General features: G+C 42.9%; 1 protein-coding gene across 1 annotated transcript; it reads left to right on the top strand.

Moving 5' to 3' along the window:
• The first annotated feature begins 10,110 nt into the window (after nucleotides 1-10,110).
• LOC125525962 (kanadaptin) lies at nucleotides 10,111-20,219 on the top strand. Its single transcript, XM_048690963.1, has 12 exons — nucleotides 10,111-10,746; nucleotides 11,112-11,197; nucleotides 12,174-12,253; nucleotides 12,824-12,879; nucleotides 13,451-13,499; nucleotides 14,108-14,257; nucleotides 14,471-14,566; nucleotides 16,911-17,024; nucleotides 17,117-17,247; nucleotides 17,811-18,046; nucleotides 18,862-19,635; nucleotides 19,720-20,219. Exons 1-12 carry the CDS (start codon nucleotides 10,268-10,270, stop codon nucleotides 19,767-19,769), a joined length of 2,301 nt encoding a protein of 766 aa, XP_048546920.1. The 5' UTR covers nucleotides 10,111-10,267; the 3' UTR covers nucleotides 19,770-20,219.
• Nucleotides 20,220-20,651: the final 432 nt, after the last annotated feature.

Genomic DNA, 20,651 nt, shown 5'->3' on the forward strand with positions numbered 1-20,651 from the left:
ACCGTCAGTCGTGGCAGATGTTCGGGAACGTAGTAATTTCGAAAAATTCCTACGCACACGCAAGATCATGGTGATGCATAGCAACGAGAGGGAAGAGTGTCGTCCATGTACCCTCATAGACCATAAGCAGAAGCGTACGAGAACGCGGTTGATGTAGTCGAACGCCTTCACGGTCCGACCGATCCAAGTACCGAACACACGACACCTCCGAGTTCAGCACACGTTCAGCTCGATGACGTCTCACGAACTCCGATCCAGCAGAGCTTCATGGGAGAGTTCCGTTAGCACGACGGCGTGATGACGGTGATGATGTTGCTACCGACGCAGAGCTTCGCCTAAGCACCGCTACGATATGATCGAGGTGGATTATGGTGGATGGGGGCACCGCACACGGCTTGGAACAATCAACTTGTGTGTCCTAGGGTGCCCTCTGCCCCCGTATATAAAGGAGCAAGGGGGGAGGTCGGCCGGCCCCTGTAGGGCGCGCCAGGAGGAGGAGTCCTCCCCCTAGTAGGAGTAGGACTCCCCTTTCCTACTCCTACTAGGAGGAGGAAAGGAAGGAGGAGAGGGAGAATGAAGGAGAGGGATGAAAGGAGGAAAGGGGGGACGGCCCCCTAGTCCAATTCGGTTTGGGCAAGGGGGGGGGCACGCGCCCTGCCTTATCTCTTCCACCACTTGGCCCATGAGGCCCAATACTTCTTCCCCGTATTCCCGTAACTCCCCGGTACTCCGAAAAATACCCGAATCACTCGGAACCTTTGCGATGTCTGAATATAGTCGTCCAATATATCCATCTTTACGCCTCGACCATTTCGAGACTCCTCGTCATATCCCTGATCTCATTTGGGACTCCAAACTACCTTCGGTACATCAAATCACATAAACTCATAATACCGATCGTCACCGAACGTTAAGCGTGCGGACCCTACGGGTTCGAGAACTATGTAGACATGACCGAGACACGTCTCTGGTCAATAACCAATAGCGGAACCTAGATATTCATATTGGCTCCTACATATTCTATGAAGATCTTTATCAGTCAAACCGCATAACAACATACGTTGTTCCCTTTGTCATCGGTATGTTACTTGCCCGAGATTCGATCGTCGGTATCTCAATACCTAGTTCAATCTCGTTACCGGCAAGTCTCTTTACTCGTTTTCGTAATGCATTATCCTGCAACTAACTCATTAGTTGCATTGCTTGCAAGGCGTATAGTGATGTGCATTACCGAGAGGGCCCAGAGATACCTCTCCGACAATCGGAGTGAAAAATCCTAATCTCGATTTATGCCAACTCAACAAGTACCATTGGTGACACCTGTAGAGCACCTTTATAATCACCCAGTTACGTTGTGAAATTTGGTAGCACACAAAGTGTTCCTCTGGTAATCGGGAGTTGCATAATCTCATAGTCATAGGAACATGTATAAGTCATGAAGAAAGCAATAGCAGTAAACTAAAACGATCAAGTGTTAAGCTAACGGAATGGGTCAAGTCAATCACATCATTCTCCTAATGATGTGATCTCGTTTATCAAATGACAACTCATGTCCATGGTTAGGAAACATAACCATCTTTGATCAACGAGCTAGTCTAGTAGAGGCATATTAGTGACACTTTGTTTGTCTATGTATTCACACATGTATTATGTTTCCGGTTAATACAATTCTAGCATGAATAATAAACATTTATCATGAAATAAGGAAATAAATAATAACTTTATTATTGCCTCTAGGTTATATTTCCTTCAGTCTCCCACTTTCACTAGAGTCAATAATCTAAATTACACGGTAATGATTCTAACACCCATGGAGCCTTGGTGCTGATCATGTTTTGCTCGCGAGAGAGGCTTAGTCAATGGGTCTGCAACATTCAGATCCGTATGTATCTTGCAAATCTCTATGTCTCCCACCTGTACTTGATCGCGAATGGAATTGGAGTGTCTCTTGATGTGTTTGGTTCTCTTGTGAAATCTAGATTCCTTTGCCAAGGCAATTGCGCCAGTATTGTCACAAAAGATTTTCATTGGATCCGATGCACTAGGTACGACACCTAGATGGTATATGAACTCATTCATTCAGACTACTTCATTTGCTGCTTCCGAAGTAGCTATGTACTCCGCTTCACACGTAGATCACGTCACGACGCTTTGTTTAGAACTGCTCCAACTGACAGCTCCGCCGTTCAATATAAACACGTATCCGGTTTGCGATTTAGAATCGTCCAGATCAGTGTCAAAGCTTTCATCGACGTAACCATTTACAACGAGATCTTTGTCACCTTCATAAAGGAGAAACATATCCTTAGTCCTTTTCAGGTATTTCAGGATGTTCTTGACCGTTGTCTAGTGATCCACTCATGGACTACTTTGGTCCTCCCTGCTAAACTAATAGCAAGGCACACATCAAGTTTGGTACATAACATTGCATACATGATAGAGCCTATGGCTGAAGCATAGGAACACTTTTAATTTTCTCTCTATCTTCTGCATTGGTCGGGCATTGAGTCTTACTCAACTTCACACCTTGTAACACAGGCAAGAACCCTTTCTTTGCTTGATCCATCTTGAACTTTTTCAAAACTTTATCAAGGTATGTGCTTTGTGAAAGTCCAATTAAGCGTCTTGATCTATCTCTATAGATCTTGATGCCCAATATATAAGCAGCTTCATCGAGGTCTTTCATTGAAAAACTCTTATTCAAGTATCCTTTTATGCTATCCAGAAATTCTAGATCATTTCCAATCAACAATATGTCATCCACATATAATATTAGAAATGGTACAGAGCTCCCACTCACTTTCTTGTAAATACAGGCTTCTCCAAAAGTTTGTATAAAACCATATGCTTTGATCACACTATCAAAATATTTATTCCAACTCCAAGATGCTTGCACCAGTCCATAGATGGACCACTGGAGCTTGCACACTTTGTTAGTACCATTTGGATCGATAAACCTTCAGCTTGCATCATATACAACTCTTCTTCCAGAAATTCATTCAGGAATGCAGTCTTTACTTCCATTTGCCAAATTTCATAATCATAAAATGCGGCAATAGCTAACATGATTCGGACGTATTTAAGCATCGCTACGGGTGAGAAAGTCTCATCGTAGTCAACCCCTTGAACTTATCGAAAACCTTTCGCAACAAGTTGAGCTTTGTAGACAGTAACGTTATCATCGGCGTCAGTCTTCTTCTTGAAGATCCATTTATTCTTGATGGCTTGCCGATCATCGAACAAGTCAACCAAAGTCCACACTTTGTTCTCATACATGGACCCCATCTCGGATTTCATGGCCTCAAGCCATTCTGCAGAATATGGGCTCATCATTGCTTCCTCATAGTTCGTAGGTTCATCATGGTCAAGTAACATGACATCCAGAACAGGATTACCGTACTACTCTGGTGCGGATCTCACTCTGGTTGACCTACGAGGTTTGGTAGTAACTTGATCTGAAGTTACATGATCATCATCATTAGCTTCCTCACTAATTGGTGTAGGAGTCACAGGAATAGATTTCTGTGATGAACTACTTTCCAATAATGGAGCAGGTACAGTTACCTCATCAAGTTCTACTTTCCTCCCACTCACTTCTTTCAAGAGAAACTCCCGCTCTAGAAAGGATCCATTCTTGGCAACAAATGTCTTGCCTTCGGATCTGTGATAGAAGGTGTACCCAACAGTCTCCTTTGGGTATCCTATGAAGACACATTTCTCCGATTTGGGTTCGAGCTTATCAGGTTGAAGCTTTTTCACATAAGCATCGCAGCCCCAAACTTTAAGAAATGACAACTTTGGTTTCTTGCCAAACCATAGTTCATAAGGCGTCGTCTCAACGGATTTAGATGGTGCCCTATTTAACGTGAATGCAGTTGTCTCTAAAGAGTAACCCCAAAACGATAGCGGTAAATCAGTAAGAGACATCATAGATCGCATGATATCTAGTAAAGTACGATTACGATGTTCGGACACACCATTATGCTGTGGTGTTCCGGGTGGCGTGAGTTGCGAAACTATTTCGCATTGTTTCAAATGAAGACCAAACTCGTAACTCAAATATTCTCCTCCACGATCAGATCGTAGAAACTTATTTTCTAGTTACGATGATTTTCCACTTCACTCTGAAATTCTTTGAACTTTTCAAATGTTTCAGACTTATGTTTCATCAAGTAGATATACCCATATCTGCTCAAATCATCTATGAAGGTGATAAAATAACGATACCCGCCGCGAGCCTCAATATTCATCGGACCACATACATCAGTATGTATGATTTACAACAAATCTGTTGCTCGCTTCATAGTTCCGGAGAACAGCGTTTTAGTCATCTTGCCCATGAGGCATGGTTCGCAAGTACCAAGTGATTCCAAAAGTCCATCAGAATGGAGTTTCTTCATGCGCTTTACACCAATATGACCTAAACGGCATTGCCACAAATAAGTTGCACTATCATTATCAACTCTGCATCCTTTGTCTTCAACATTATGAATATGTGTATCACTACTATCGAGATTCATCAAAAATAGACCACTCTTCAAGGGTGCATGACCATAAAAGATATTACTCATATAAATAGAACAACCATTATTCTCTGATTTAAATGAATAACCGTCTCGCATCAAACAAGATCCAGATATAATGTTCATGCTCAACGCTGGCACCAAATAACAATTATTCAGGTCTAAAACTAATCCTGAAGGTAGATGTAGAGGTAGCGTGCCGACGGCGATCACATCGACTTTGGAATCATTTCCCATGCACATCGTCACCTCGTCCTTAGCCAATCTTCGCTTAATCCGCAGTCCTTGTTTCGAGTTGCAAATATTAGCAACAGAACTAGTATCAAATACCCAGGTGCTACTGCGAGCTTTAGTAAGGTACACATCAATAACATGTATATCACACATACCTTTGTTCACCTTGCCATCCTTCTTATCCGCCAAATACTTGGGGCAGTTCCGCTTCCAGTGACCAGTCCCTTTGCAGTAGAAGCACTCAGTCTTAGGCTTAGGTCCAGACTTGGGTTTCTTCTCTTAAGCAACAACTTGTTTGTTGTTCTTCTTGAAGTTCCCTTTCTTCTTCCCTTTACCTTTTTTCTTGAAACCGGTGGTCTTATTGACCATCAACACTTGATGCTCCTTCTTGATTTCTACCTCCGCAGCTTTTAGCATTGTGAAGAGCTCGGGAATCGTCTTATCCATCCCTTGCATATTATAGTTCATCACGAAGCTCTTGTATCTTGGTGGCAATGATTGAAGAACTCTGTCAATGACACTATCAACAGGAAGATTAACTCCCAGTTGAGTCAAGTGGTTATGGTACCCAGACATTCTGAGTATATGTTCACTGACAGAACTATTCTCCTCCATCTTGCAGCTGTAGAACTTATTGGAGACTTCATATCTCTCAATCCGAGCATTTGCTTGAAATATTAACTTCAACTCCTGGAACATCTCATATGCTCCATGACATTCAAAACGTCGTTGAGGTCCCGGTTCTAAGCCGTAAAGCATGGCACACTGAACTATCAAGTAGTCATCAGCTTTGCTCTGCCAGACATTCATGACATCTGGCGTTGCTCCTGCAGTGGGTTGGCACCCAGCGGTGCTTCCAGGACGTAATTCTTCTATGCAGCAATGAGGATAATCCTCAAGTTACGGACACAGTCCGTGTAATTGCTACCATCATCTTACAACTTTGCTTTCTCAAGGAACGCATTAAAATTTAACGGAACAACAACACAGGCCATCTATCTACAACAACATAGACAAGCAAAATACTATCAGGTACTAAGTTCATGATAAATTAAAGTTCAATTAATCATATTTAAGAACTCTCACTTAGATAGACATCCCTCTAATCATCTAAGTGATCACGTGATCCATATCAACTAAACCATGTCCGATCATCACGTGAGATGGAGTAGTTTTCAATGGTGAACATCACTATGTTGATCATATCTACTATATGATTCACGCTCGACCTTTCGATCTCAGTGTTCCGAGGCCATATCTGCATATGCTAGGCTTGTCAAGTTTAACCCGAGTTTTTCTGTGTGTGCAAAAACTGGCTTGCACCCGTTGTATATGAACGTAGAGCTTATCACACCCGATCATCACGTGGTGTCTCGGCACGACGAACTTTGGCAACGGTGCATACTGAGGGAGAACACTTGTACCTTGAAATTTAGTGAGAGATCATCTTATAATGCCACCGTCAATCAAGCAGAATAAGATGCATAAAGGATAAACATCACATGCAATCAATATAAGTGATATGATATGGCCATCATCATCTTGTGCCTGTGATCTCCATCTCCAAAGCACCGTCATGATCACCATCGTCACCGGCTTGACACCTTGATCTCCATCGAAGCATCGTTGTCGTCACGCCAACTATTGCCTCCACGACTATCGCTACCGCTTAGTGATAAAGTAAAGCAATTACATGGCGATTGAATTTCATACAATAAAGCGACAACCATATGGCTCCTGCCAGTTGCCGATAACTGTGTTACAAAACATGATCATCTCATACAAAAAATTTAGCATCATGTCTTGACCATATCACATCACAACATGCCCTGCAAAAACAAGTTAGACTTCTTCTACTTTGTTGTTGCAAGTCTTACGTGGCTGCTCCGGGCTGAGCAAGAACTGCTCTTACCTACGCATCAAAACCACAATGATATTTCGTCAAGTTAGTGTTGTTTTGACCTTCAACAAGGACCGGGCGTAGTCACACTCGGTTCAACTAAAGTTGGAGAAACTGACACCCGCCAGCCACCTGTGTGCGAACCACGTCGGTAGAACCAGTCCTGCGTAAGCGTACGTGTAATGTCGGTCCGGGCCGCTTCATCCAACAATACTGCCGAACCAAAGTATGACATGCTGGTAAGCAGTATGACTTGTATCGCTCCCAACTCACTTGTGTTCTACTCGTGCATATAACATCTACGCATAAACCTGGCTCTGATACCACTATTGGGGAACGTAGTAATTTTAAAAAAAATTCCTACGCACATGCAAGATCATGGTGATGCATAGCAACGAGAGGGAAGAGTATCGTCCACGTACCCTCGTAGACCGTAAGCGGAAGCGTTATGAGAACACGGTTGATGTAGTCAAACATCTTCACAATCCGACCGATCCAAGTACCGAACGCACGGCACCTCCGAGTTCAGCACATGTTCAGCTCGATGACGTCCCACGAACTCTGATCCAGCAGAGCTTCACGGGAGAGTTCCGTCAGCACGACGGCATGATGACGGTGATGATGTTGCTACCGACGCAGGGCTTCTCCTAAGTACCGCTACGATACGATTGAGGTGGATTATAGTGGAGGGGGCACCGCACACGGCTTGAAACAATCAACTTGTGTGTCCTAGGGTGCCCCTGCCCCCATATATAAAGGAGCAACGGGGGAGGCCGGCCGGCCCCTGTAGGGCGCGCCAGGAGGAGGAGTCCTCCTCCTAGTAGGAGTAGGACTCCCCTTTCCTACTCCTACTAGGAGGAGGAAAGGAAGGAGGAGAGGGAGAAGGAAGGAGAGGGAGGAAAGGGGGGCCGCCCCCCTAGTCCAATTCGGTTTGGGCTAGGGGGGCCGCGCGCCCTACCTTCTCTCTTCCACCACTTGGCCCATGAGGCCCAATACTTCTTCCCCGTATTTCCGTAACTCCCTCCGAAAAATACCCGAATCACTCGGAACCTTTCCGATGTCCGAATATAGTCGTCCAATATATCGATCTTTAGGTCTCGACCATTTCAAGACTCCTCGTCATATCCCCGATCTCATCCGGGACTCCGAGCTACCTTCAGTACATCAAATCACATAAACTCATAATACCGATCGTCACCGAACGTTAAGCGTGCGAACCCTACGGGTTTGAGAACTATGTAGACATGACCGAGAAACGTCTCCGGTCAATAACCAATAGCGGAACCTAGATGTTCATATTAGCTCCTACATATTCTACGAAGATCTTTATCGGTCAAACCGCATAACAACATACATTGTTCCCTTTGTCATCGGTATGTTACTTGCCCGAGATTCGATCGTTGGTATCTCAATACCTAGTTCAATCTCGTTACCGGCAAGTCTCTTTACTCGTTTCCGTAATGCATTATCCCGCAACTAACTCATTAGTTGCATTGCTTGCAAGGCTTACAGTGATGTGCATTACCGAGAGGGCCCAAAGATACCTCTCTGACAATCGGAGTGACAAATCCTAATCTCGATCTATGCCAACTCAACAAGTACCATCGGAGACACCTGTAGAGCACCTTTATAATCACCCAGTTACGTTGTGACATTTGGTAGCACACAAAGTGTTCCTCCGGTAATCGGGAGTTGCATAATCTCATAGTCATAGGAACATGTATAAGTCATGAAGAAAGCAATAGCAGTAAACTAAAACGATCAAGTGCTAAGCTAACGGAATGGGTCAAGTCAATCACATCATTCTCCTGATGATGTGATCTCGTTTATCAAATGACAATTCATGTCCATGGTTAGGAAACATATCCATCTTTGATCAACGAGCTAGTCTAGTAGAGGCATACTAGTGACATTTTGTTTGTCTATGTATTCACACATGTATTATGTTTCCGGTTAATACAATTCTAGCATGAATAATAAACATTTATCATGAAATAAGGAAATAAATAATAACTTTATTATTGCCTCTAGGGCATATTTCCTTCAGCAGATGGCATGACACATTTTGTCGGACTGGACGCACAAACGTGTGCCAAGAGGAAACATTCCTGTGGGCCGATGAGGACATCGGTTTCTTTGGGCGGGGGTGTATGTGATACCTCCGCTCTCTGGCTTAACTGTGGCATCCCTAAAGAGCGGATCCTTAATTAGGTGGGTCAACCAATTAATTTCGAACCAAACCAATGACTGGAACATGCCTCTGATTGACTCCCTGTTCCTTAATTTTGACGATGAAGAGATTCTCAAGATCAATCTCACCTCAAGTCCAGCTAAAGATCAGATTGCAAGAAACACCAAAATAATCGCATTCTGGCTTAATAGGGATGATAGACTACTCATATCAATAAGGAATTTCTTCTTTTCCGAGAGCCCATTCGGAAAGAGCTGCCAAGTTAAGCGTGCTCATCTTGGAGCAATTTTAGGATAGGTGACCGACTAGGAAGTTGGTCCCAGGTGCACACGAGTGGGGACAAAGTGCGCAGGAAAGACTAGTTTTGATCTGTGGGGCCAGTCTAGAATCTGTCAGGAGTAACAACCAGTAACCGACAGGTGTGTTCGAAGTGTTACATTGTCGCATAGCTTTAGCCTTGACCCGATCCCACCACCATCAGAGGATGAGACCACCCGGACGGCTCATCGCCGGCGAGACACCTTAAACAACAGGTTGAAGCACCAACATAGATGCCTCCCTTTTGTCTCAACGACTTGGTGGAAAGAAAGGGGCCGGAATTGATCACCAGAGCTCCGGATGGCCGACCTTCGACTAGGAGATGTGGCAACACGTTGTTGAGGACCACAAAGAGCCTGGTCGTAACTTCCTCATATGTGCTACCGAGATTGATCTCCAAGGACGAACATGGATGCTTCGTCGGCAGCTTGACCCCCTCCTTCCCACTTTTCCGTGCACCACCACGGCAGCCTTAGAGGGAAGTAAGGAAGAATAAGATCGAGCTACATATTCGAGGATCCTGCAAACTTATTTAGAGGGTGACAGAGAAGGCGTCTCCCACCACATTTAGCTCCCACGAAGGAGCACCGTGGCCAGGAGGAGCATCACCGTGGATATCCAGTTGCAAATCGTCTTCGTCGACCTCCAATACCCCATTGGCATAGTGCCAGTTGCCGTGACGACAAGTCCAGGCATCCGCCTCCAGCACTACTATCCTCTCCCCTTCCTCTTCGAAGGCAGACAGAAGAGCAACACACAATCCGCCAACTCGAGAAAAGGAGAGGGAAAGGAAGGGGGTGAATGAGGGGTGCGCTGATGGCGTTGTGATGTTTCAAATTGGTCACATGTAACTCTGCCACTATCTAATCCAGCGCGCCGAACGGTAAACGAACGGCCAAGATTGCGCTTGGCTGAGAGCTCCACCTGCGCAGCACCATCACCATCTCTCGCCAACGGCGAGGATTGCTGCCCCCACTTCTTCCCCGTCCGCTTGCCCGGATCACCGACCCAGCTCCGCTCCGCTGTTCATCCCCACCTCCTCCTCGCCGTCGTCCCCTTCCCCTCGCTTCGTCTCCACTTCTCACGCTCACGCACACGGCCATGAACCCTACTATGCCTCCGCCCCCGCCCCGAAACCCTAACCCCTCCTCCTCCTCCATGCCGCCTCCGCCGCCCCCCAAACCCTCACCGCCCGTCCCGTCGGCGCAGCCGGAGGCTGAGGACGAGCCGAGGCCTGATGCCTCGATGGCCGAGGCGGACGGGAGTGCTAAACCGAGCTTCTCCTCCTCTATGCCGCCTCCACCGCCACCAAGACCCTCGCCGCAGCCCGAGGCGGAGGCAGCGTCGGAGTCTGAATCGTCGGCCGACGGGAGCGCTAACCCCAGCCATAGCGACTCGTCGGCAGGGGAGGAAAGGAACCCCGGTGGCGACACCGAGATGGCCGAGGCGGCGCCGCCAGAGCAGCGGCAGCAGCCGCGGCCGCGCGTACCATACGCCATCCCCGACTGGAGCGCCGCCCCGGAACACCCCTTCTTCCTCGAGGTGCTCAAGGAAGGCCTCATCCACGAGAACCTTGACGTGTGAGTTGCTGTCTCTGCACCAGCAGTCTTGCGTTTCTCGTCTTGCTGTGGGGCTGCTTACTCTGATGCCTCTGGGGTTTCTAGCTCATGTACGATAGGAATGGAGAAGGGCAATGCGTGGTTCCTAGTGCAAACGGTTGATAACGACTTAGTTTTATTTCTAAAATCACTCATGGTTTGTAGTTGCGTGAAATGAGTACTTGCATAGCTACATATTTCATGTTTCAATCCAATGCATTGTATTATATGTGGATTTTGAGACCTTCACATTCGAAGTTCATGACGTTGTCTGCTAGTACATAATTAGCTGGACTACTTATTTTCCTAGATATGGTTGGTGAAATGACTGGCATTACATATCGCAGGTCCAAGAAAGGAGCTTACATGTTTGGCCGAATTGATCTGTGCGATTTCGTGCTGGAGCATCCCACCATTTCCCGTTTTCATGCAGGTACATTCATTTTCGCCATGCTCTTGTCAAGTATTGTTCGAAACGGATGCTCTTGTCAACTATGCCATAGATAGAACATTAGAACCAAAACTCGAACTCCAGCTAGCTATTTAATCTAGTTACTAAGTGCAGAGCTAGTATTTTGTAGACCTTTTCAGTTCGAAACGGAAGCAATTACTAATACTTTTCACATCAAGGAAGGTCGTCTGTAACCCCCCACCCCATCTCAGTCAGCTTCATTACATTAACTAGATGTCAGGATGGTTGCAGTTTTCAAACAGAAGTTGGAATTTTGTTTGAAGCAATATACTTAGTCACCTTTTTACTGATTCTTCGGATAGCTGGCTGGAAACTGGTCGCTGATATTCTGAACATTTGGGATGTCAGTGAGCATAAATTTTATTTATGGTGCTAAGATATTCATGAACATATGGGGGATGATATGCGGGGAACTGTGGAACTTTGCTGTAAATAATCCTTTTCTTCAGAGGGTAGTATTTGACTTAGAAAAGCTGTTTTTTAATTAGTAAAATTATATGGATAACCTGCTGGTGAAATAGGGTTGAATCAAGGCATTGACCATGACTGGAATCGAAGGAATTCTTCCACTAATTTGTCTAGGACTTCTATGTGTAGTGCATTGTCCATGTTGTTTTGGCAGAGGTCACAAAGTATATGCACGTGGTTAACTGTATTGAAGTTCTGCAGTTGTTTTTTCTTGCATAAGTATGCCATCTACTATATGTATCATTACATAAAGTGTTCTCTTATGAGTAATTATTCACTTTCGTTTTATTATCTTCCATTATATTTTTAATAATCTCTGAGTGCAAGTTTTGTGGACATGGGATAATTATTTATTGTTCGTGAACCAGAGATGGTAATTATAGAATCCAAGCATTCGCATAATAATAATATATAATATTTTCTTGGTAAGTCTTATGCGTCACACTCATGACTTCTTTTGTGATTTTAGTTCTGCAGTTTAGAAATGATGGGCAGGTTTTCCTTTACGATCTTGGAAGCACGCATGGTTCTTCCATCAACAAAACTCAGGTATAGTCTCTTTCCTTTTGTCTTACTTCAGAGCAGAACTGAATATTTCCAATTCATCCAGGACTTCTAATATGTTTGTTTGAAAATGTTGATACCATGCAACTATGTGTCCTCTTCTCATGTATGCACCTCATTGTTTCTCGAACACACATTTTCGTATTAAGGAGAAGAGCGTCAATATGACGCAGAATGCATCATTGTTCATGCTATTTTGTTTTAAAGCACTGCAATTTGTGCTGATGGCATTCTTATTCTGTTGTAATTTTGTACATCCATCTACCTTTGGCTTGCTGAGTCACACTATAAACTGGGGAAAAGATATCTGCCATTTTCTGATATTAGAAATAGCAAAAGAGTTGTTTGTGTATCCATTGTTCTTTTCATGCTTAATACACTGCTGCCTTTCTGAGCTAATTTGCTTTTGGGCTATTCCTGTAACATCCTTTTTCCCCAGAAAAGGAACCTTGTATTAGCTTGCCAATGTTGCCGTGCTTGTTGGTTCACGATAGCATAACTACCGTTCTGATCAAGGCAAGAATATTGTTCTGATGTCATATATTTAATTAACAGGTCAAGAAGAAGATGTACACACCGATTCATGTTGGAGATGTAATTCGATTTGGGCAGTAAGTTTGTCAGCCAGACGGTGTTATGCATCATTTCTAGCAGAGATTGCAACAAATTGCTTTCTGGTGCTCATTTGTTTTCAAATTGTGTTCTTTTCATCTGACAGAATTTTTAGGTTTCTAACCTTAAATCTGTTCATTTCATAACCTGCTTATTATGTATACTAGCCTTTTCTTTTATAAATTAATAATCATGTGTGGCATTGGCAACTGTTGTGAAACAGTAACATTGGCGAACTGTTGTAAAACAGTAGCAATGAGTTCATGGCTTCAAAGAAAGCTTAACTTTTATTTTTTCGTAGTAAATTGTATTGTTACTTATAATTGACTTAATTAACAACATCTGATGGAAAGTTGAATGAAAAGATATGTCAGCCTCATGCATATTCTAAAAAATAATCTAGTAGGAATGTTACTGCATTTTTGTTTAACAAATGCCCTGAAACTGAAAACGAAATATCAAACAAGCAATTGAAGAAATGAATAAAATGGCACTACTGTTGTATTCATTTGCGCTCTTATCACTCAGTAAATTTGGACTGAACTTTTCTCACTCTTTCTATTATACCAGATCATCACGTTTGTACATTTTTCAAGGACCATCTGAGCTAATGCCTCCAGTAAGATTCTGAAACTCCTTCAGTTGGCTCATCTGCCACTATGCCATATTTGATTTCTGAAGTATTTACTAGCTTGCCGCTGCATTCACATCTTAATCAAAGTTATAGTGATGATGCGACATACAGTTTATTGTTCCCAACTAGCAAAGTGCCTGTGTGTTGGAACGAATTCAAAATAGACTAATACATGTTCACAAACTTGAAAAAAAAATCACCCTGTTTTTGGTATATATCACTAAAAATATGTTGGGTTTCACCCAATTTTATTCCTCTTATCTCTAGCCTACCCCGACTTGCTTGGGACAAAAAGGCTGGGGAGAGACTAAGGAGTTTTCTGCAAATGTGGAGCAGAGTGGCGGGGTCTTTGACTCTTTTCGCAAAAATACTACAGCCTACTTCATATCTGTTAGATGCAGATCAAATGACAGAAATGATGGATGGCAGACAAACACCATCATCACCAACTGGGTCTTTTCTAGGAGTAGAATAGAGATTTGTGCTTTTGTTGAAGTGGAAAACACAAATGGGATATACATCATTGAACAGAGTCAACCTCCCCATATTCAGTTGTGTGAGTCTTGTATTTACTTGTTTGTCTCATGTAACAGGAAAAGGATATGCAGAAACTCCGTGATGCTAAGATTCGGCAAAATATGCTTGATCGTGAAGCTTCCCTTTTACGAGCGAAAACTCAAGCAGTTTTAGCAGATGGGATCTCATGGGGTATGTCTGAGGATGCACCTGAAGAAGACGGGGAGGTTAGTTTTTTTTTTTGTTTTTACAAGCATTTGGTTGTGAATATTGAGAATCTTACATTGGTTATTAATCGTATGGAGCCTTTCCATTCTTTGGGTGAGAAACCAACTGTTCCCAAGTTTCAGTTGCATAATTATATATGTTTAGAGATTTTTTCTTTTTTAATTGGTTATGATGGCCCTTGTTTTTTTACTGAACATCTTTTCATATCTTAGGATGAGGCAGATGAGATCACGTGGCAAACCTACAAAGGTCAGCTTACGGACAGACAGGAAAAGACACGCAGCAAATTAATAAAGCGAATGGAAAAGGTAAACGTTTTTTACTGAAGAAACGACAACGACATTATCATACTCAGCATTGCATTTTCTATGTGCAACTACAGTATGAAACATCGAGTGTGGTTGCATTTGAAAAATCACCATTTCTTATAGTGATTTGTATGCACCTATGTCTGGCTCAAATATTACATAATTGCTGTTTGCAGCGCCTTGCCCATCCAATTGTAATTTGGCTGATTTGCGATAATGGCAAAATTTTAGGTTTATAATTCTGTTGCATTATACTTGTAGCCGGTAGTTCTGGTATTGATTTCCATTCATGGGGCATTTGGAGCAGCTGTTTATTTTTGAACTGCACAATCTCATTTCCTCAGTAAAACGGTGCTTACATTCTGCATTGCTAGCTCATCAGGGGAGATGTTATTTTGTCCTTTGAGCGACCTACTTACCTGTAACCTGATGCTTTGGTCTGGGTCAGTGGGTTGCATAGTATGTTAGAAAGAAGGAAATATATAGTTAAGTATACACTGCAAAAATTACCAGGGGAGATCCTTTTATGGTTGAGTCAATTTATGGCAAACGCTAAAGAATGTAAATTTCGCTCTAACGAAATGGGATGGGCTTGCCTTCTTTTCCAGCAATGGTGATGGCATAGTCGCTGCCATAGGAATTCACCCACCTGGTGTGTTTCCAAGTTTCAGTAGTTCATCAAGGAGTGGTGGACTAGCATGTCGGGCGTGCATATTGCAAATCGTACTATCGTAGTTCCATGTCATCCCTCACTATGCTTGTTTCTTGGACCATTTGGAATGAGAGAAACACATGGGTTTCCGACACAAGTCCGCTCCTGCAACCGTCCTTTTGGAGGTCATAAAGGATGAGGCAAAGCTTTGGCGCTCGCGGGCGCTAAGCGCCTTGGGCAAATCTTACCAGGAGAGTAGTAACCGTTGTAATTTTTTAGTCTTCTGTGCAACAAAACTCTCTAAACGATGAGGCAGAGCTTATGCCTCCGTCTTGAAAAAAAGTTTCAGTAGTTCTTCAGCCTGCAAGTGGGACTGACCGTGAGCTGCCGCAAAAAACCTGTTTGATCCCACATCTGTTATGTGGGCTGCCGCGATAACCCGCCTATCAGCGACAGCGAGTACGCAGTGGTCACAGACCCGCATCATCCCACTTCCTGTGTTGGGGGCATCGTGTGCCGCGCCGCCGCCGGCACTCAATGTCGGGGGGCTTAATCTGTGCTGCCATGGTCATGGAGAGGATGGCGTTGCTGCCAACTGCGCAGGCTCATAAGAGGCATGCTGGTGTTGGACGGCCTGCTCCTACTTTCAGCCTGAGGAAGGGTAGTGGCCAATGACATCACCGATCTTGGGTGAGGCTGTGGCAATCGTGGTCCATGAATTAGATTCTAGAATCTGGAGGTTGTATGATGGCGAGGTGTTTGGCCTCTAGCGGCGACGAAGGGAAGAACTTTACTGGTGGGGAGAAGGGTGGCCTGGAACGTCGAGGCTTTGCGGGTAGCGTGTGGCGGAATATCTAGCGGATCGTGCAGATGTAAGTGGTGATGATGTTGAATGCAGATGGGAGAGGGAGCAGCGGTTTGTATGTGGGGATCGATGAGACTGCGGTGGTGCTGCATGAGTATGGTGGCATTTTAACTCCCTTCAGGCCATGCTAGTCTTTATCCGCTGCATCATTTAATCCAGCAGATTGAAATATCTGTCGGACCAACAGGGAAACATATACTGTCTCGTAGTCCTGTCCCCAATTTTTAGGTTGGCGTCATGGACCGGCCTTGTCAGTATTATCCGCTGTATCATATGATCCAGCAGATTAAGCTACCTGTTGGATCAACGGGGTAGTCATATCCCCAGTTTTTAGGTTAGGGTCGTTGACCTGAAACTCTTTGGGTTGCTTTTGCCTTTTCAAATCATCATTTTGAAGAAGATTATGTTAGTATTATCTATCGACTAAATGGTGCACTGTGTTCCAGATGTATGTCTTCTAGGTCTCTGTGAGCACATGTCATAGTAGCCTCAACATACAATCTTGTTTAGTTTAATCGTTAAATCTTCATTGAAAATTTCTATATCAAGAATTATAAATGGGCCTGGGTAGAATCACATATTCACATTTCAAGCACAGAGTTCTCGAGGGGTTTGAGCCTGCAAGCGTGAGTTCTTGTAGAATCCCTCTTTCTGAGCTACCAAGTTCCTTGCATTGGATCTATGTTCTGGGTGGACCAGCTATGTTCAGATGTTATCTTTAAGGACAGTCCTTTTGAGCAGTGTTATGCTTGAACCTCTGAATTTTGGTTCTTAAGAAAAATCTGCTCTATGTTCTCTGATATGATTTGCATCTCTGCTTGTCTCAGGTTGCCAACATGAAGAAAGAGATCGATGCAATACGAGTCAAGGACATTTCTCAAGGTGGGTTAACCCAAGGTCAGCAAACACAGATTGCACGAAATGAGCAAAGGATATCTCAGGTTAGTGCATAACAGGTTTTACTTACATTTCTGAATATGCCATCACGGTTTCATTTCTTATTAGAAGATCAATACCAAACCTTTTTTTTCAGATCATGGAGGAGCTAGAAAATCTAGAAGAAACATTAAATGACAGTATACAAGAAAGTCTTGGTGCACGTGCTGGAAAACCAAAACGTGGTAGCCATAAAGCAAGTCTCGAGGAAGAAGATGACGTTATTAGGTTTGCACTTCTGATAGATTTGAATTATGACAGCCACATTCATATTGTGTATCATATCTTAACCTATACTCTAGTTAAGAACAGAGGATGATATTAGAGATATCTAAATAATCTTTTCTCCCTAGTCTGCTTCTCCAACTGACACCAGTGCATGTAAAATTGAAAATTTAATCTAGAAGACTAAGCCCGTTTGAAATTTATGGACTTTTAGGGAATGATTGGCACCACTGCACTAGGACATATGTAATTGGAATTTGGAAACTTGTACCATGCTGCCACTTCTGCTTACCTTGAAAAGTCACAATGTACATGTGAGTTTCTCCATGGAGCGTATATAATTCACTTTCTCATTGATTCCGTACAACATTTTGTCAAATAGTCTGATAGAAAGATTCAAAGCTTCTTGTGTTTGACTGGTCAAGTATAGACTACTTCAGTTTCTACTAGTGGCCGTCTGCAAGTACATGCCTATTATCGTATGTTATTCCTTACCTTGGCTGGAGTTATAGCTTTGCATTTTTGTTCTCATGTGCTGATTCATTGATTTTGATTTTTTTTTCTAGTGACGACGATGAATTTTTTGACCGGACAAAGAAGAAATCATCTAATCCTCAATCTAGCGGGCAACAATCAGTTGAGACTGCTGATAGTCTCCTTGATAAAAAGGATTTCATCAACAATGATATTGAAGGTAAAAAGAAGTTGCTTGAAGAAGAGAAGATTAAGCTGGCTCAGAGAGATAATGCAGATCTTGGGGATGACCTTGATGCTTACATGAGTGGATTGTCATCTCAATTAGGTATGATAGTGCACTCTGAACCATGTAGTTTACACCGATGAATCTTAGACTATTCTAGGATTTTCCTTTCAAGTCCGAGGTGTGAATGGTACCACTAATGACCCTGACTGTTGCCCTGTCACATATTTTTTCTGTAGAACCAGAAAAATATTGCATAACGGTTTCATATGTCATCCGTAGTAATTGCCTGATGGTTGTTATCAGTGCATGTGGGATTTGGCTGAAAATCAAGGAAAAGTAAGAGAACTACATGCATTGTGTACTAGCTAAAATGCTTTTTTGAGTGTTTTAGTGGCCTGACCTTTGCTTGAAACTTGACAAGTTGACTTGCTAACTATGACAGCGATGCCCTCAGCTACTTCAAAATATCAATAAGTGAAATGACTCTTTTCTTTGAAAGAGTTGTTAAGGGATCTGGTTAAGACTTGGAAACAAAGTATTTCGGAGTATATTTGCATTTTCTCGGTTAGCAACAACTGAAATTGTCTATATCAGCTTTAAGATCATTTTAGAGTTTAGATTAATAGAATGGAGATGTTAACTCAGACTGGAATAAAAATTAATTGAGTTGTATCAGTGTCTAATTTTTTTCTGCAACTTTGATTTCTGTGACTTGGTCCAAAACATGATTATTTGAGTATCCAGCAAAGCTTATAGCCCGTTTTTCTGTCTGTTTTGAGTATCAGGCTCATCCTTTGTAGATGGATGTACAGAGCCTGAAATTATGTATTCATACACACCTATTACCTGCTTTTCTTTCTGTTTTGAGTATTTCACTGTCTTCTGTTTTCTAATTGATTTGAACTGCTCGACAGTACACGATAATATTGCCAAAATTCAAAAGGAGCTTTCTGATCTTCAAGCTGAGCTGGACAAAGTAGTTTACCTACTGAAGGTAGCTGATCCTATGGGAGAAGCAGCTCGCAAGAGGGATTTAAAGCCAAGAGAAGGAAACCCTCAAGCATCTAATGATAATCCTAGACCAGAATCCAAAAAACAGGACAAAATTGCCCAAGACAAAACCTCAACGGAGGAGAACTTGAAGGATTCTTTTTCTACCAAAACAGAAGCGGATAAACCTGCTGAGGTAGAAACAGATGCCCCCCCAAACCAAGAAAATGCCAGCAAACCTGCATTCACCATACCAAAACCTCAGTGGCTTGGCGACAAGAGAATCATAGAACCTGAAGAAAATTGTATAAAAGAAGGAAACACGAATGCTGAGGAGCCTGATGATTTTGTGGACTACAAAGATCGGAAAACTATTCTTTCTAATTCAGCCAATGAAAAGGATATTGAAGGGGCTGCTCCTGGGCTTATCTTACGGAAGAGAAAGTCTGCTGATCAGTCAGCTGGCGTTGAAGCAGAATCTTCTTCGGTTGAATCCGAAGCATCAGCAGCTGATGCGGTGGCCCTTCTGCTGAAGCACACACGTGGTTTACAACCTGCAGAAGACATTGAGAACAAGAATGAACCACAGGCTAGCAAGAGAAAAGGGAAAAAGTCGAAACAAAAACATGTACTGGGTCCTGCAAGACCAGATTTTCTTGAAGCTGGTCCAGATCATGAAACATGGGTGCCACCTCAAGGTAAGATTAATTTATCAGTAAAGCATACAATCACCAAATGTGTAAATTTATCCCTTGACAATACTATTGTTTGATTATCTGTAGGTCAAACTGGTGATGGGCGCACTTCATTGAATGATCGTTTGGGTTATTGACGTTTTCTCATCCTAGACTTCACCTGTCACATCACAAAGAGAAACACAGTAGTGATCACCTGTGCTACTGTAATTGGATTGTGAAAACGTGTTCAGAATCATCAGATGGTATCAAGCCTCTTGGGTAGGTGCTTGCGGTATACTGGGACGACACTGGAGTAGAGGCTGACTGACTTAGATTGTCAAATTGTGGTTACTGATCAGAGCATCAAAGGCACATAGACGACAATCATTTTGTTGAGCTTTCAGGACTTTTGTTTGTCGTCACTAGGATTGGTCACTAGGATTGTAGAAGAGAATGTATATCACCCTGTCAAGGTTTCAGAAATGGATGAGGGTGTTGTAAGGTTTTGCTGCTTCTCCGGTAGCAGCCTTTGTCTTGCAGTGTGGATTAATCCTGAACTTCTGTACTTTCTCGGTTAAGCAAAAAAAGTCACGCGTTAAAAGGAATTTTTTTGGAACTTTGAAATTTACCAACAAGAATTATCACGTTTGGTGACGTGAAAATAAAGCCTAACCCAAAATAATGTCATAACACTACAAATAATTTGTGCAATTCTGCATATGAAAATGGGACATTCAAATTTTATTTATGTGACTACTGGTAGAAGTTATCCGCAAACTCCACATGATTGTTCAGGAAAGATGATCAGATGATAAACTACTATGTAGATGGTAAATCTGAGGATAATGGATATCATCAACTAAGCATCGGCATACAATTTTTTGGACATGTTCAGTAAAAGCATTCCACTCCAATTCAACCTAACAAAAACTCCAGGTCAATTTGCATCACTAAATCAATTATTTCCAGCCAAATGTCACAACATGTGATGATATGTTTTAGGCCTTCCCCTTTTTTCTACAACCTTCGGCCAGATA

The sequence above is a fragment of the Triticum urartu genome, chromosome 7 (assembly GCF_003073215.2).
Source record: "Triticum urartu cultivar G1812 chromosome 7, Tu2.1, whole genome shotgun sequence".
NCBI classification, from domain to species: Eukaryota; Viridiplantae; Streptophyta; class Magnoliopsida; order Poales; family Poaceae; genus Triticum; species Triticum urartu.

Bases quoted from the DNA above. Each gene is read 5' to 3' on its own strand.
- LOC125525962 (XM_048690963.1), top strand. From the start codon at position 10,268: ATGAACCCTACTATGCCTCCGCCCCCGCCCCGAAACCCTAACCCCTCC. The intron at 17,025-17,116 runs GTTAGTGCATAA...CTTTTTTTTCAG, and splicing joins ATGAGCAAAGGATATCTCAG to ATCATGGAGGAGCTAGAAAA. The intron at 19,636-19,719 runs GTAAGATTAATT...GATTATCTGTAG, and splicing joins AACATGGGTGCCACCTCAAG to GTCAAACTGGTGATGGGCGC.